We start from the raw sequence: 16,344 nt of genomic DNA, 5'->3' as shown, positions 1-16,344 counted from the left end.
GGGAGGTAGAAGGAAGCGGTGAGGTGATGGTGGGCGCAGGGGTACCAGTTGATGGGGTAGATGGGGGGTAGGAGGAAGCGGTGAGGTGATGGTGGGGGCAGGGGTACCAGTTGATGGGATAGATGGGGAGGGGTAGAAGAAAGCGGTGAGGTGATGGTGGGGGCAGGGGTACCAGTTGATGGGGTAGATGGGTAGAAGGAAGCGGTGAGGTGATGGTGGGGGCAGGGGTACCAGTTGATGGGGTAGATGGGGAGGTAGAAGGAAGCGGTGAGGTGATGGTGGGCGCAGGGGTACCAGTTGATGGGGTAGATGGGGGGTAGGAGGAAGCGGTGAGGTGATGGGGGCGCAGGGGTACCAGTTGATGGGGTAGATGGGGGGTAGGAGGAAGCGGTGAGGTGATGGTGGGCGCAGGGGTACCAGTTGATGGGGTAGATGGGGGGTACGAGGAAGCGGTGAGGTGATGGTGGGGGCAGGGGTACCAGTTGATGGGATAGATGGGGAGGTAGAAGGAAGTGGTGAGGTGATGGTGGGGGCAGGGGTACCAGTTGATGGGGTAGATGGGGAGGTAGAAGGAAGCGGTGAGGTGATGGTGGGGGCAGGGGTACCAGTTGATGGGGTAGATGGGGAGGTAGAAGGAAGCGGTGAGGTGATGGTGGGGGCAGGGGTACCAGTTGATGGGGTAGATGGGGGGTAGGAGGAAGCGGTGAGGTGATGGTGGGCGCAGGGGTACCAGTTGATGGGGTAGATGGGGAGGTAGAAGGAAGGGGTGAGGTGATGGTGGGCGCAGGGGTCCCAGTTGATGGGGTAGATGGGGAGGTAGGAGGAAGCGGTGAGGTGATGGTGGGCGCAGGGGTACCAGTTGATGTGGTAGATGGGTAGAAGGAAGGGGTGAGGTGATGGTGGGCGCAGGGGTACCAGTTGATGGGGTAGATGGGGAGGTAGGAGGAAGCGGTGAGGTGATGGTGGGGGCAGGGGTACCAGTTGATGGGGTAGATGGGGGGTAGGAGGAAGCGGTGAGGTGATGGTGGGGGCAGGGGTACCAGTTGATGGGGTAGATGGGGGGTAGAAGGAAGCGGTGAGGTGATGGGGTCGCAGGGGTACCAGTTGATGGGGTAGATGGGGAGGTAGAAGGAAGCGGTGAGGTGATGGGGGCGCAGTGGTACCAGTTAATGGGGTAGCTGGGGAGGTAGAAGGAAGCGGTGAGGTGATGGTGGGGGCAGGGGTACCAGTTGATGGGGTAGATGGGGAGGTAGAAGGAAGCGGTGAGGTGATGGTGGGGGCAGGGGTACCAGTTGATGGGGTAGATGGGGAGGTAGAAGGAAGCGGTGAAGTGATGGTGGGGGCAGGGGTACCAGTTGATGGGGTAGATGGGGGGTAGAAGGAAGCGGTGAGGTGATGGTGGGGGCAGGGGTACCAGTTGATGGGGTTGATGGGGAGGTAGGAGGAAGCGGTGAGGTGATGGTGGGGGCAGGGGTACCAGTTGATGGGGTAGATGGGGGGTAGAAGGAAGCGGTGAGGTGATGGGGGCAGGGGTACCAGTTGATAGGGTAGATGGGTAGAAGGAAGCGGTGAGGTGATGGTGGGGGCAGGGGTACCAGTTGATGGGGTAGATGGGGGGGTAGAAGGAAGCAGTGAGGTGATGGTGGGGGCAGGGGTACCAGTTGATGGGGTAGATGGGGAGGTAGAAGGAAGGGGTGAGGTGATGGTGGGGGCAGGGGTACCAGTTGATGGGGTAGATGGGGAGGTAGGAGGAAGCGGTGAGGTGATGTTGGGGGCAGGGGTACCAGTTGATGGGGTAGATGGGGAGGTAGGAGGAAGCGGTGAGGTGATGGTGGGGGCAGGGGTACCAGTTGATGGGGTAGATGGGGGGTAGAAGGAAGCGGTGAGGTGATGGGGGCAGGGGTACCAGTTGATGGGGTAGATGGGGAGGTAGAAGGAAGCGGTGAGGTGATGGTGGGGGCAGAGGTACCAGTTGATGGGGTAGGTGGGGAGGTAGAAGGAAGGGGTGAGGTGATGGTGGGGGCAGGGGTACCAGTTCATGGGGTAGATGGGGAGGTGGAAGGAAGCGGTGAGGTGATGGGGGCGCAGGGGTACCAGTTGATGGGGTAGATGGGGAGGTAGAAGGAAGCGGTGAGGTGATGGTGGGCACAGGGGTACCAGTTGATGGGGTAGATGGGGAGGTAGAAGGAAGCGGTGAGGTGATGGTGGGCACAGGGGTACCAGTTGATGGGGTAGATGGGGGGTAGAAGGAAGCGGTGAGGTGATGGGGGCGCAGGGGTACCAGTTGATGGGGTAGATGGGGAGGTAGAAGGAAGCGGTGAGGTGATGGGGGCGCAGGGGTACCAGTTGATGGGGTAGATGGGGAGGTAGAAGGAAGCGGTGAGGTGATGGGGGCGCAGGGGTACCAGTTGATGGGGTAGATGGGGAGGTAGAAGGAAGCGGTGAGGTGATGGGGGCGCAGTGGTACCAGTTAATGGGGTAGCTGGGGAGGTAGAAGGAAGCGGTGAGGTGATGGTGGGGGCAGGGGTACCAGTTGATGGGGTAGATGGGGAGGTAGAAGGAAGCGGTGAGGTGATGGTGGGGGCAGGGGTACCAGTTGATGGGGTAGATGGGGAGGTAGAAGGAAGCGGTGAAGTGATGGTGGGGGCAGGGGTACCAGTTGATGGGGTAGATGGGGGGTAGAAGGAAGCGGTGAGGTGATGGTGGGGGCAGGGGTACCAGTTGATGGGGTTGATGGGGAGGTAGGAGGAAGCGGTGAGGTGATGGTGGGGGCAGGGGTACCAGTTGATGGGGTAGATGGGGGGTAGAAGGAAGCGGTGAGGTGATGGGGGCAGGGGTACCAGTTGATAGGGTAGATGGGTAGAAGGAAGCGGTGAGGTGATGGTGGGGGCAGGGGTACCAGTTGATGGGGTAGATGGGGGGGTAGAAGGAAGCAGTGAGGTGATGGTGGGGGCAGGGGTACCAGTTGATGGGGTAGATGGGGAGGTAGAAGGAAGGGGTGAGGTGATGGTGGGGGCAGGGGTACCAGTTGATGGGGTAGATGGGGAGGTAGGAGGAAGCGGTGAGGTGATGGTGGGGGCAGGGGTACCAGTTGATGGGGTAGATGGGGAGGTAGGAGGAAGCGGTGAGGTGATGGTGGGGGCAGGGGTACCAGTTGATGGGGTAGATGGGGGGTAGAAGGAAGCGGTGAGGTGATGGTGGGGGCAGGGGTACCAGTTCATGGGGTAGATGGGGAGGTGGAAGGAAGCGGTGAGGTGATGGGGGCGCAGGGGTACCAGTTGATGGGGTAGATGGGGAGGTAGAAGGAAGCGGTGAGGTGATGGTGGGCACAGGGGTACCAGTTGATGGGGTAGATGGGGAGGTAGAAGGAAGCGGTGAGGTGATGGTGGGCACAGGGGTACCAGTTGATGGGGTAGATGGGGGGTAGAAGGAAGCGGTGAGGTGATGGGGGCGCAGGGGTACCAGTTGATGGGGTAGATGGGGAGGTAGAAGGAAGCGGTGAGGTGATGGGGGCGCAGGGGTACCAGTTGATGGGGTAGATGGGGAGGTAGAAGGAAGCGGTGAGGTGATGGGGGCGCAGGGGTACCAGTTGATGGGGTAGATGGGGAGGTAGAAGGAAGCGGTGAGGTGATGGTGGGCACAGGGGTACCAGTTGATGGGGTAGATGGGGAGGTAGAAGGAAGGGGTGAGGTGATGGAGGCGCAGGGGTACCAGTTGATGGGGTAGATGGGGAGGTAGGAGGAAGCGGTGAGGTGATGGTGGGGGCAGGGGTACCAGTTGATGGGGTAGATGGGTAGAAAGAAGCGGTGAGGTGATGGTGGGCGCAGGGGTACCAGTTGATGGGGTAGATGGGGAGGTAGGAGGAAGCGGTGAGGTGATGGTGGGGGCAGGGGTACCAGTTGATGGGGTAGATGGGGAGGTAGAAGGAAGCAGTGAGGTGATGGTGGGGGCAGAGGTACCAGTTGATGGGGTAGATGGGGAGGTAGAAGGAAGCAGTGAGGTGATGGGGGCGCAGGGGTCCCAGTTGATGTGGTAGATGGGTAGAAGGAAGCGGTGAGGTGATGGTGGGGGCAGGGGTACCAGTTGATGGGGTAGATGGGGGGTAGAAGGAAGGGGTGAGGTGATGGTGGGGGCAGAGGTACCAGTTGATGGGGTAGATGGGGACGTAGGAGGAAGCGGTGAGGTGATGGTGGGGGCAGGGGTACCAGTTGATGGGGTAGATGGGGAGGTAGGAGGAAGCGGTGAGGTGATGGTGGGGGCAGGGGTACCAGTTGATGGGGTAGATGGGGGGTAGAAGGAAGCAGTGAGGTGATGGTGGGGGCAGAGGTACCAGTTGATGGGGTAGATGGGGAGGTAGGAGGAAGCGGTGAGGTGATGGTGGGGGCAGGGGTACCAGTTGATGGGGTAGATGGGGAGGTAGAAGGCAGGGGTGAGGTGATGGTGGGGGCAGGGGTACCAGTTGATGGGGTAGATGGGGAGGTAGAAGGAAGCAGTGAGGTGATGGGGGCGCAGGGGTCCCAGTTGATGTGGTAGATGGGTAGAAGGAAGCGGTGAGGTGATGGTGGGGGCAGGGGTACCAGTTGATGGGGTAGATGGGGGGTAGAAGGAAGGGGTGAGGTGATGGTGGGGGCAGAGGTACCAGTTGATGGGGTAGATGGGGGGTAGAAGGAAGCAGTGAGGTGATGGTGGGCGCAGGGGTACCAGTTGATGGAGTAGATGGGAGGGTAGAAGGCAGGGGTGAGGTGATGGTGGGGGCAGGGGTACCAGTTGATGGGGTAGATGGGTAGAAGGAAGCGGTGAGGTGATGGGGGCAGAGGTATCAGTTGATGGGGTAGATGGGGAGGTAGGAGGAAGCGGTGAGGTGATGGTGGGCGCAGGGGTACCAGTTGATGGAGTAGATGGGAGGGTAGACGGAAGGGGTGAGGTGATGGTGGGGGCAGGGGTACCAGTTGATGGGGTAGATGGGGAGGTAGAAGGAAGCCGTGAGGTGATGGTTGGTGCAGGGGTACCAGTTGATGGGGGGTAGAAGGAAGGGGTGAGGTGATGGTGGGGGCAGGGGTACCAGTTGATGGGGTAGATGGGGAGGTAGGAGGAAGCGGTGAGGTGATGGTGGGGGCAGGGGTTCCAGTTGATGGGGTAGATGGGGGGTAGGAGGAAGCAGTGAGGTGATGGTGGGGGCAGGGGTCCAGTTGATGGGGTAGATGGGGAGGTAGAAGGAAGCAGTGAGGTGATGGTGGGGGCAGGGGTACCAGTTGATGGGGTAGCTGGGGAGGTAGAAGGAAGCGGTGAGGTGATGGTGGGGGCAGGGGTACCAGTTGATGGGGTAGATGGGGGGTAGAAGGAAGCGGTGAGGTGATGGTGGGGGCAGGGGTCCAGTTGATGGGGTAGATGGGGAGGTAGAAGGAAGCAGTGAGGTGATGGTGGGGGCAGGGGTACCAGTTGATGGGGTAGCTGGGGAGGTAGAAGGAAGCGGTGAGGTGATGGTGGGGGCAGGGGTACCAGTTGATGGGGTAGATGGGGGGTAGAAGGAAGCGGTGAGGTGATGGTGGGGGCAGGGGTACCAGTTGATGGGGTAGATGGGAGGTGGAAGGAAGCGGTGAGGTGATGGGGGCGCAGGGGTACCAGTTGATGGGGTAGATGGGGGGTAGAAGGAAGCGGTGAGGTGATGGGGGCGCAGGGGTACCAGTTGATGGGGTAGATGGGGAGGTAGAAGGAAGCGGTGAGGTGATGGTGGGCGCAGGGGTACCAGTTGATGTGGTAGATGGGTAGAAGGAAGCGGTGAGGTGATGGGGGCGCAGGGGTACCAGTTGATGGGGTAGATGGGGAGGTAGAAGGAAGCGGTGAGGTGATGGTGGGCGCAGGAGTACCAGTTAATGGGGTAGATGGGGAGGTGGAAGGAAGCTGTGAGGTGATGGGGGCGCAGGGGTACCAGTTGATGCGGTAGATGGGGGGTAGAAGGAAGCGGTGAGGTGATGGGGGCGCAGGGGTACCAGTTGATGGGGTAGATGGGGAGGTAGAAGGAAGCGGTGAGGTGATGGTGGGTGCAGGAGTACCAGTTAATGGGGTAGATGAGGAGGTGGAAGGAAGCTGTGAGGTGATGGGGGCGCAGGGGTACCAGTTGATGGGGTAGATGGGGAGGTAGAAGGAAGTGGTGAGGTGATGGTGGGCGCTGGGGTACCTGCGGGGACAGGTCCCTGAGGGAGACTGTGTCCTGCCGCCCGTCGCGGTGTGTCACATATGCGTACTGAGGGTTCGCATGGAGGAGTTGAACCCTCTCGACAAGGGGTCGGCCTTATGGCCTTATGGCTTCTCACTTGCTAGAATGTGCCCACCAGTAGCTCCTCCTACACTGAGAGGCTGTCCCGGATCGATGGGTTATATACCTTCTCAGAGAGGCGGAGCCACAGGCGGAGCCAACAACATCAACACAACAACCGTAATAGTGATTAAATACAATAATATTTCCAACAGCCATACGTGGCTCACCACAGCCATGCTGGCCCCCTGTGGGGGACAGAATAGGTCGTATCCGAGCCCGGTTCGTGCCGTCGTGAAACGCGACGGCGTCCACGACGGCGCGAACACTTGGGCTCCATTTGGGAGAATCGCCCCCATGTAACCTGCTCCTTTCCATCAGGCGAGTGGGACGCCTACGGGTCCTTCCTTCAGTGCGGTTTGGGCTGTGGTGACAGCATGGGGGCCCGGCTGCAATTTTAACCTGCGATGAAGGATGGGGAGCCATTATAGTTTCTCCACCAGGAAAATTTCCCAGGGACTGAAGAGCCAAAGGGAGAAGTTTTTTTGGGTTTCCTTGAGGACCCGGACAAATCGTGAGCGCCCCCCCCCCAACATGTCAAATATTTAAATTCACTTTCTTCTTCTGCTCCCGGCAACCATTTTGGAAGCGATGCCATCTTTTTCCAGAAGCCCGGAAAAAGCCAGGATATGGAAGATTGATGAGACTCCAGCTATTGCATCAGATTTACTTCTGGAGGGACTGGAGAAGCTGGGATTGTTCCCCTTGGAGCGAAGAGGTTTAAGGGGAGACTTAATAGATGTATTCAAAATCATGAGGGATTTTGATGGAGAAATAAGCAGAAACTGTTTCTAGTGGCAGAAAGGTTCATAACCAGAGGGCACAAATTTAAGGTGATTGGGAAAAGAAGCAGAGGTGAGATGAAGAGACCGTTCCGATTTGGAATGTGCCGCCTGATAGGGTGCTGGAAACGGATTCAGTAGAACAAAGAACAAAGAAACGTACAGCACAGGAACAGGCCCTCCAAGCCCGTGCCGACCATGCTGCCCGTCTAAACTACAATCTTCTACACTTCCTGGGTCCGTATCCCTCTATTCCCGTCCTATTCATGTATTTGTCAAGATGCCCCTTAAATGTCACTATCGTCCCTGCTTCCACCACCTCCTCCGGTAGCGAGTTCCAGGCACCCACTACCCTCTGCGTAAAAGACTTGCCTCGTACATCTCCTCTAAACCTTGCCCCTCGCACCTTAAACCTATGCCCCTTAGTAATTGACCCCTCTACCCTGGGGAAAAGCCTCTGACTATCCACTCTGTCTATGCCCCTCATAATTTTGTAGACCCCTATCAGGTCACCCCTCAACCTCCGTCGTTCCAGTGAGAACAAACCGAGTTTATTCAACCGCTCCTCATAGCTAATGCCCTCCATACCAGGCAACATTCTGGTAAATCTCTTCTGCACCCTCTCTAAAGCCTCCACATCCTTCTGGTAGTGTGGCGACCAGAATTGAACACGATACTCCAAGTGTAATGATAATAAGGGAATGGGACAAATTCTTGAAGGGAACAAATTTGCAGGGCTATGGGGAAAGAGCAGGAGAGTGGGATTGACTGCAGAGAAACAACACAATGGGCCGAATGGCTTCCTTCTGTGTTGTCTCGTTCTATGAAATGTATAAATGCCTGTTCCTGCCAGTTACCCCAGCTACCCAACGGCCTCTGGGTGAAAGTTCCATTCCTGGCACTCAGAGGGTTAAAAAGCAATCGCCTGCAGCAAATCTCAGTTCAGTGCAAAATGTCAACCATCTCATCTATCAGCGTCCTGCATTGAACAATCACACTCGCTGCTGGAGCCTCAACAAAATGACTCTGCTCCTAGATCGAGCTGATAATCCTGGTGGCTGGGGCTGGGCTCCAACTGTCTCCCTTCTGAAAGGAGGCAAAACATTACGTTCATTTCTGCCTTTCATTTGATCGACAAATGCCCAGCGCACCTGAGAGCCGCAAAATGGAAGAGTAAAGGAGAGAGCAAGAAGGCCCAGAGGCCCTTTTCAGCCACTGGCTGCTGAGGAGGGTGCCAGCTTCGGAAAGGTGATACTCATGTGGTAACGGAACGTAAATGAATTGGAAAGAAAGCTTCTAATTGGGTCCATGTGGCAAGATATTTCTACAGACCTCAATACTTGTGGTGTTGGGTGCTCTGGTGCACAGATGAGCCAACACAGTTGTATGTGGTACAACTCTATTTTATTTTAACTCTTATAATACAGTTCGTTCTGGATACTCTGCACGTGCTGTCTCCCTGAGTGTGTCGTGTAGTAGATCTGTCCTGGTCCTCCTCTGCAGCTAATACTGACCACCGGGGGTCGTGTCTGTGCTTTTATATCTTTCTGTCATTGGTTGTGGTGTTGTGTGTTCTGATTTGTCTGTTGGTGTGTCTATCATGATGTGTGTGTTTGAATATCATGACAATACTGTTCCACAGAAATTTCCAATCTCCTATTCAAAATTTCCCGCGGTTTGAATATGTGAAGTGTAAATCTGTGGGTGTGCGTAATATCCCACAGTGAGCCACGGCAAGTCTCCCACTGGCATGGACTCTCTACTTTGTGTCTTCTCTTAATGTACACTGCTTTAACGTGTTTGCTTTCTATCCTTTTTCGTTTAAAGTGCTTTTCAAATGTGCAGACTCCAGGATCAGCTACCTTTTATTTCACTTGGAAGAGATTTTTTTTATCGACCCCTGAGCTAACTATTTTTTACGGGAGATAAAAATTATAGGGAGCCATGAGAGAAAAAATTGGCATTTCTAAACCAAAGACAAATTCTCTAGCAGTATGCGTAATTTGCAAATACAATAAAATATGTGTTGCATTCATATATCAATAGAATAGAAATTAAAATACGCCTAACTCTGAATTATCATGCTTTCTCTGCCTTTTTATAAACTACAATTTTGTCAGTAAAGGCCTCTTTAAAACAAATTCTAACTTGTGATATGTTGGATTTTTTCAGCTATTGATTCTCGAGATAAAAAATTGCTTCTAGCAGCGCATTTGGAGTAATATATTAGATGAAATAATGGTCACAACCATAAAACGTATCCTTCGAACCAAAAGGCACCATCTATAGCCATAGCTGTACCTCTCAAACAGCTTTATTTAGAAAGTGATTTTTTTTCTTTTGTTAAAATAGAAAAATACTTTTCACTGTACCTCGGTACACATTACAATAAACAAATCCAATCCAATCCAATAATCATTTTGGAACCGTAAAGTGCAGCTTAATGATTAGTCCTTTATCTCCACAATAAAAGAAGCTCTTACTTTTTTTGACTGAATATTTTTGGGCTTTTTTTTTATGTTAGAGCGGCACAGAAGCACAGTGGTTAGCACTGTTGCTTCACAGCTCCAGGGTGACTGTCCGTGTGGAGTCTGCATGTTCTCCCCGTGTCTGCGTGGGTTTCCTCCGGGTGCTCCGGTTTCCTCCCATAGTCCAAAAATGTGCAGGTTAGGTGGATTGGCCATGATAAATTACCCTTAGTGTCCAAAAAGGTTAGGTGGGGTTACGGGGATAGGGTGGGGGTGTGGGCTTAGGTTGGGTGCTCTTTCCAAGGGCCGGTGTAGACTCGATGGGCCGAATGGTCTTCTTCTGCACTGTAAATTCTGTGATAATGTGATCCAACTGAAAAAGGTTGGGAGCTGTAAACTTGTTAAAGCCTGGAACCTGCAGACCCCTGCGCTAACTATTTAAGTATGGCATGAAGCTTCTGCAGATCAATGTTTTACTGGATTTTCAATCATTTGTGTTACAATTAACATGCAACTCAAAATAGGGATCAGTGACTGTGTGTGGGTACCTTAAATATTTGAGAGTAAAGATCCTCATGCATTCCAATATAAACCAGTTGATACACTTGTGTTTATCCATCTATCTGTATTGTCATTAATATATTATCTATCTATTTTCTATGAACATATAAATCAGGAGCAGGAGGAGGCCAGTCAGCCTCTTGAGCCTGCTCCGCCATTCAATAAGATCACGACTGTGCAGATTTTTCCACATTCACACCTACCCCCGATAACCTTTCACCCCCTTTCTTATCAAGTATCTATCCAGCTCGGACTTCAGAATATTCCAACATTCTGCTTCCACTGCCTTTTGAGGAAGAGAGTTCCAGAGACTCACGACCCTCCTGAGAAAGAAAATTTCTCCTCATCTCTGTCTTAAATGAGCAACTCCTTGGGCGCGATTCTCCCAAAAGATTTCAAAGTTAATTTGTGGTGGGTTTTTCAGGGAGCTTCCCGCCGACCCTGCCGGTGAGATCCCCACCGCTATTCAATGACACTTAGTCACTTTTTTAAGCCCTGGGGAGTTTCTCACCAGTTTAGCCCACACTTAGGGCGTGGTTTTCCAGCCACGTTGCGCTCAAGGGAGAGCACAACGTGGACAGAGAATCTCTGGAAAGCCCCCCAGCGAGCCTCCCGACAGGCTCCGCGCCTCGTGAGATTCTCCGAAGTCCCGCGAGACGTCCAGTCGGAACCCCGCCCCACATGGGCAGGACTGAATGACGTTCGCGGAAGTAGGTCGTAAACCTACCCACAAATGTGGACAAGGCGGAACTGCACCCGGGGAGTCTCCCGGGCCATTGGAGACCCCTGGGTGGTCAGGGTAAGTGCAGAGTGGCCCCTTGACCGTCCCCCTGGAATGTGGGCACCATGGCACTGCCCAGTTGGCACCTTAGCACTGCCACCCAGGCACTGCCAAGGTGCTCGGATAGCACTGCCATGTCAGCAAGAGCACTGACTGGGTGCCAGGGTGGCAGTGCAAGGGTGCCTGAATGCCATGGTGGCACATCCAAGAGCCAGGGGGTGAGGGGGGGCATGCCCATGAAATGTGGGTGATGGGGGGGTTTGAAGGGTGTTGGAGTGTAGGGCAGGTAGGTAGGTGCCTCCGGGAGGTTCTGGGGAGTGATGGGTGGGGGTCCTAGAAGGGAGGGGGTGCTGTAAGGGGGCTTTGGGGGGCCTGAAGAGGGGGGACCCCCAGGGACCCCATAGCGGGGTGTCTTGGGAGGGCGGGGGGCGTGGGGTAGTGTCCATGTGTGTGGGGGGGGGTTGACATTGCCCATGGGTGGGCGGGCCTGGGGGACCCACAAGCTCACTGAGAGATCGGGGCATCCTTTCAAAATGGTGGCCCGATCCCTGAGTTCAGCTCCTCGGTGCTAAAAGAAATTCTAAGGGATGGATTCACCGGCCGCGTTCGCCAGGCGACCAGTGCCAGGGTGGCAGTGCCAAGGTGCCATCTGGGCAGTGTCATGGTGCCCACGTTCCGGGGGCAGGGGGGGGGGGAGGCCAGGGAGCCACTCTGCACTTTCCCTGACTACCCAGGCGTCTCCGATGGCCTGGGAGACCACCGGGTGCAATTCCGCCTGGTCCACATTTGCGTGGACCAGCACTGATCGGCGCCCGGCTGCAGCCTCCCTGGGGAGGCCGCAGAATCGAGGGAGGCCGGTGGACCCCGTGCAGGTAGGTCATAAGTAAATTTATGACCTACTTCCGTGAGTGTCATTCAGTCCCGCCCATTTGGGACGGAGTTCCGATTCCGACGTCTTGCAGGACTTTGGAGAATCCCGCGAGGCGCGGAGCCTGTCGTGAGGTCCGCTGGAGGGCTCTCCCAGGATTCTCCTGCCGGTTATGCTCTCGCTTGAGCGCAATGCAGCCAGAGAATCGCGACCCTTATTTTTAAACAGTTAAAATTTTTAAACTGTTTCTAGATTCTCTTACAAGAGGAAACATCCTCTCCACATCCACCCTGTCAATGCCCCCCCAGGATCTTAAAGGTTTCAATCAAGCCACCTCTTACTCTTCTAAACTCCATCAGATACAAGCCTAGCCTATTCAACCATTCCTCATAAGACAACCCACCAGGCTTTAGTCTAGTAAACCTTCTCTGAACTGCTCCCAATGCATTTACGTCCTTTCTTAAATAAGGTGACCAACACTGTATACCGTACTCCAGAAGTGATCTCACCAATGCCCTGATGTGTTATCTATTATTGTTGTCTCCGTCCTCAATATAAATACAGGAATGCATACAAAAGCCATATCTTAGTCAAAAAGGTGCAGCATTATAAAGTGCTATTCCCTGCTTAATATTCTGTTCCAGTAAAGCAAGTAGCGCACACGGGAAGAAAAATCCCTTTGGAGTCTGGGATATTGTAAGATGTGATGCTGCAGTGTTCCAGTCAGGAATATGTGCTCCCCTCTGGGTAAGTCAGTGATAGGGCTGCACCATTTGCTAGGGGTCCTCACCGAAAGTTTCACTCTTAGAATTCTCTCAGTGAGAACACTCCGAAATTAATACTTATTCAGTCCTTTTTGTATTTATTAATTTTGCTCGGCAATATTCAGGAAAGAAGTAGAATGCTCTCCGTGATGCACGGTGCAGGCCTTCAAGCTGAAAACATGAAGGTCCTGCAGAGTGCGCTTGATAAGAATGGATCCAGGATCGAGGAGCTTCAGTTATGTGGAGAAACTGAGGCTGATCTCTTTGGAGAAGAGAAGGTTGAGAGGCGATTTGATTGAGGTGTTCAGAATCATGAGGCGCCTGGACAGAGTAGATGGAGAGAAGCTGTTCTCATTGGCGGAAGGGTCAAGTACGAGGGGGCACCCATTTTGGGTGATTGGCAAAAAAAGCAACAGCAACGTGAGGAACCTTGGGCGTCATTCTCCGACCCCCCGGCGGGTCGGAGAATCGCCGGGGGCTGCCGTGAATCCCGCCCCCGCCGGTTGCCAAAGTCTCCGGCACCGGAGATTCGGCGGGAATCGCGCCGCGCCGGTTGGCGGGGCCCCCCGCTCGATTCTCCGGCCCGGATGGGCCGAAGTCCCGCCGATAAATTGCCTGTCCCGCCGGCGTAAATTAAAGTACCTATTTACCGGCGGGACAAGGCGGCGCGGGCGGGCTCCGGGGTCCTGGGGGGGGGCGATCTGACCCCGGGGGGTGCCCCCACGGTGGCCTGGCCCGCGATCGGGGCCCACCGATCCGCGGGCGGGCCTGTGCCGTGAGGGCACTCTTTCCGTTCCGCCTCCGCCACGATCACCACCATGGCGGAGGCGGAAGAGACTCTCTCCACTGCGCATGCGCGGGAACTGTCAGCGGCCGCTGACGCTCCCGCGCATGCGCCGCCCCGACATGTCATTTCCGCGCCAGCTGGCGGGGCAACAAAGGCCGTTTCCGCCAGCTGGCGGGGCGGAAATCCCTCCGGCGCCGGCCTAGCCCCTCAATGTTGGGGCTCGGCCCCCAAAGATGCGGAGCATTCCGCACCTTTGGGGTGGCGTGATGCCCGTCTCATTGGCGCCGTTTTGGGCGCCAGGCGGCGGACATCGCGCCGTTTGGGGAGAATTTCGCCCCTTGTTTTACTCAGTGAGCGGTTAAGATCGGGAATGCATTCCGACTCCCGTTCCCTTTTTAAGTTGGTGCGGAGGGGGATGGGTCAGTGAAGTAGGCACGTGACATTTCTGTCATGTCAGGTTGGATGGGTGCCCAGAATCCACTCGATGTACATTCCTTCAGGAAAAGGGCTAGTTTTGTTAATGCGTCAGTTAATAACTTTCCTGTTTCCGATTTCCCACAGCCAAGAAAGGGGACTGGAACAGTGAAGAATATTGAACATTTGGTGAGTAAAAGACATGATCAGCAGGGAGAGGTATGTATGTGTTTGTACATTAAACACTGACGATGGTATGTACCCACATGCTTATGGTAAATATCAAGGGCTGGAGGCTATTATCTTTTCAGGTAATAAGATTCCGCCACAGTGTAAGTGTTCTGGCTCTACTTAAATTCAAATGTAAATGTATTTAGACAGTTGAAATGGTGCAACTAAAATTGCTGGCAGACGAGGAATTGTTGTTTCCTGTCACATTCTTTGAATTGGAACCCCTCTTTACCCCTCGTTCTTCTTTTTATTCGTTTATTTTCTTTTTAATGGATCATGTTCTGGTCTTGGCAGTTTTCTCATGTTTTTCTTCCCCTCCCCTTCTGTTTGCTTCTCTCTCATTCCCACAGTTTAAGCAGTGTCGAGTGATGCTTCCTTGATGAAAAGCACCAACTGGCAACTCTTTCAAGACTCACTTTCACGAGGATTATGTTTTGCTCTGTGTGGTTCTCAGAAGTTGCTGCCGAAAGTCTAAAAGCGATGCTCCTCTGGAAGGGGCTTGGATTGTTCAGAAACCCTCCGTTTTTGAGGCGTTCATCAAGCAGGCATCTCAGAACCTATGCCAGCTAGCACTTGGCATTTCTCCCATGCAGAGTTAAAAAATTGCCTCATTTTGTAGAGGAAGGAGTCTTCCTTACAAGTGGACCACTGCTCCATGCTGGAGACACAGTGTGGATTGAAGTCACATTGGGCCTCTGTGCCTTAAGATGAAGTCTGCCTCCATCTGTCTCACTCTCAAAAGCTTTCCCCCCGTATCTGTGCCTCACAGATTCACTCTCTGTCTTTGCTGGCAGCCCGTTATCATCTCTCCCTCTTGCTGTCCCATTGTTTAGTCCCATCCAGATGTGTCCCCATCAGTTGGTCTGCCTGGTTCCCGCTCACACGTACTGCACAGAGACAGCTGTTTCACACCTCTTTCTGTCTCGCTCCTATGACTCCTGGACCAGTATTTATCCCTCGGCTAGTGCCTCCAACAAATGACATGTCATTGCTCTCTGTGGGATCCTGCTGTGTGCAAACTGGATCCGTGTTACAAGCGCAGCAACACTACGTCATTGGCTGTAATGTGATTTGGGGGCATCCTGACTGGGTGCTACAGAAATGCATGTCTTTCCTTCTGTCCCTCTGCACCGAACTCTCGAGCTGTCAGTGGAGCTTTTTAACAACAAACTTGCATAACAAGTATATAAGTTGTTGCAAACTTTCCCCGGAAGTGAGTCCAAGTCTGCAGTATGATGCCCCCTCGATAAGGGTGACTTTGTCACAGCTTCCAGCCCACGCAGCCATGATAAGCATTATCGAACATGAAAGGATCAGGAAAACCCTTTCAGAGACCCTGACAGCCCAAGGTAGGAGGATGTTTTCCACATTCATTGAGTCTCAATATTATCTTTTTTTTCCTCAATATGTCTAGGGGTCAACAAAATCTTTGAAAGTCACTCACCAAAGGAGCACTCTGCCAAGGTAAAAATGCTCAATTTACGATCCATGTGTTTTAAAAGGAGATAATTGAGACAAATGAACAGTTTTGGTGAAGTACTGGGTACAGTGTGTTCTGGGCCAATGCTCACTCACTCACTCTCCAGGGACATTAAGAACTTCTCCTCCACACAGTTACAAAGAGAATTAACACTGCTCTGTGGGAAAAACATTGGAGGGATTTGTACCAAAACTGGGCCGACCAAATAGACTGCAATTGCTCAGGTTTGTAGTAAATGGTGATTGAGTTACTCATCTACAGTTCTTTTGTTATTGCTTTTAGTTTGCTTAATATTCCAACACTGAATAAGAAAGGGACAAATAACTGGATTTATTATAGACATAAACAATATTTCAGAGACAATATTAGACTGATCAAGTCACCATTAGCAAGTGACCCCCACTGTCTGGTTGACACTTACTGCTGTTCAGGGAGCGTCTCTAAATTCCCATTTAGAATAAGAAATAAATGGACCAGGAATTTACTTCATGAACCCGCTGTATGGATGTCCTATGAGCAACAGTTAAGCGTATTTTTAGGTGGCATTACCTTCTAGACTTCTTAGGATGTGGGCAATGCTGTAAGGGCCACACAAATTATCCTGGGGTGGAGGTGAGCCTTCACCTTGGCCAATTGGCTTGCAAGCACACATTAAAGAGTGCACCGCATAGGGCTGACTGTCTGGGCCTCTCCAAGTGCGGGAATAGAGGCAGATGGAGCCCCCCGAAAATACCAGTTCCAGCCAGCCGGTCATTCTCTCAACACTGCGTCCCTGGCAATTTTGGGTGAGGCAGGCCTGGGGCCTAGGAGAACCTTGTTTCAGGTACGTTTAGGAGTCCGACTGGGATTTCCCAGTCAGCTTCCAGTTTCCTGACACAAATTTACTGCCTGG

General features: G+C 53.5%; 1 protein-coding gene across 3 annotated transcripts in view; it reads left to right on the top strand.

Moving 5' to 3' along the window:
• LOC140405436 (tensin-2-like) overlaps nt 1-16,344 on the top strand; it is a 377,445-nt gene that overhangs the window by 219,227 nt on the left and 141,874 nt on the right. For all 3 annotated transcript variants that reach the window (XM_072493844.1, XM_072493845.1, XM_072493847.1), the window contains exons 5-6: nt 13,889-13,930; nt 15,387-15,436. In XM_072493844.1, coding sequence (XP_072349945.1) covers nt 13,889-13,930; nt 15,387-15,436 — 92 coding nt within the window. The remainder of the gene's footprint in view (nt 1-13,888; nt 13,931-15,386; nt 15,437-16,344) is intronic.

The sequence above is a fragment of the Scyliorhinus torazame genome, chromosome X, assembly GCF_047496885.1.
Source record: "Scyliorhinus torazame isolate Kashiwa2021f chromosome X, sScyTor2.1, whole genome shotgun sequence".
NCBI lineage: Eukaryota > Metazoa > Chordata > Chondrichthyes > Carcharhiniformes > Scyliorhinidae > Scyliorhinus > Scyliorhinus torazame.
Note: the sequence above shows the minus strand (reverse complement) of the source record. Positions and strands in the feature narration are given on the sequence as shown.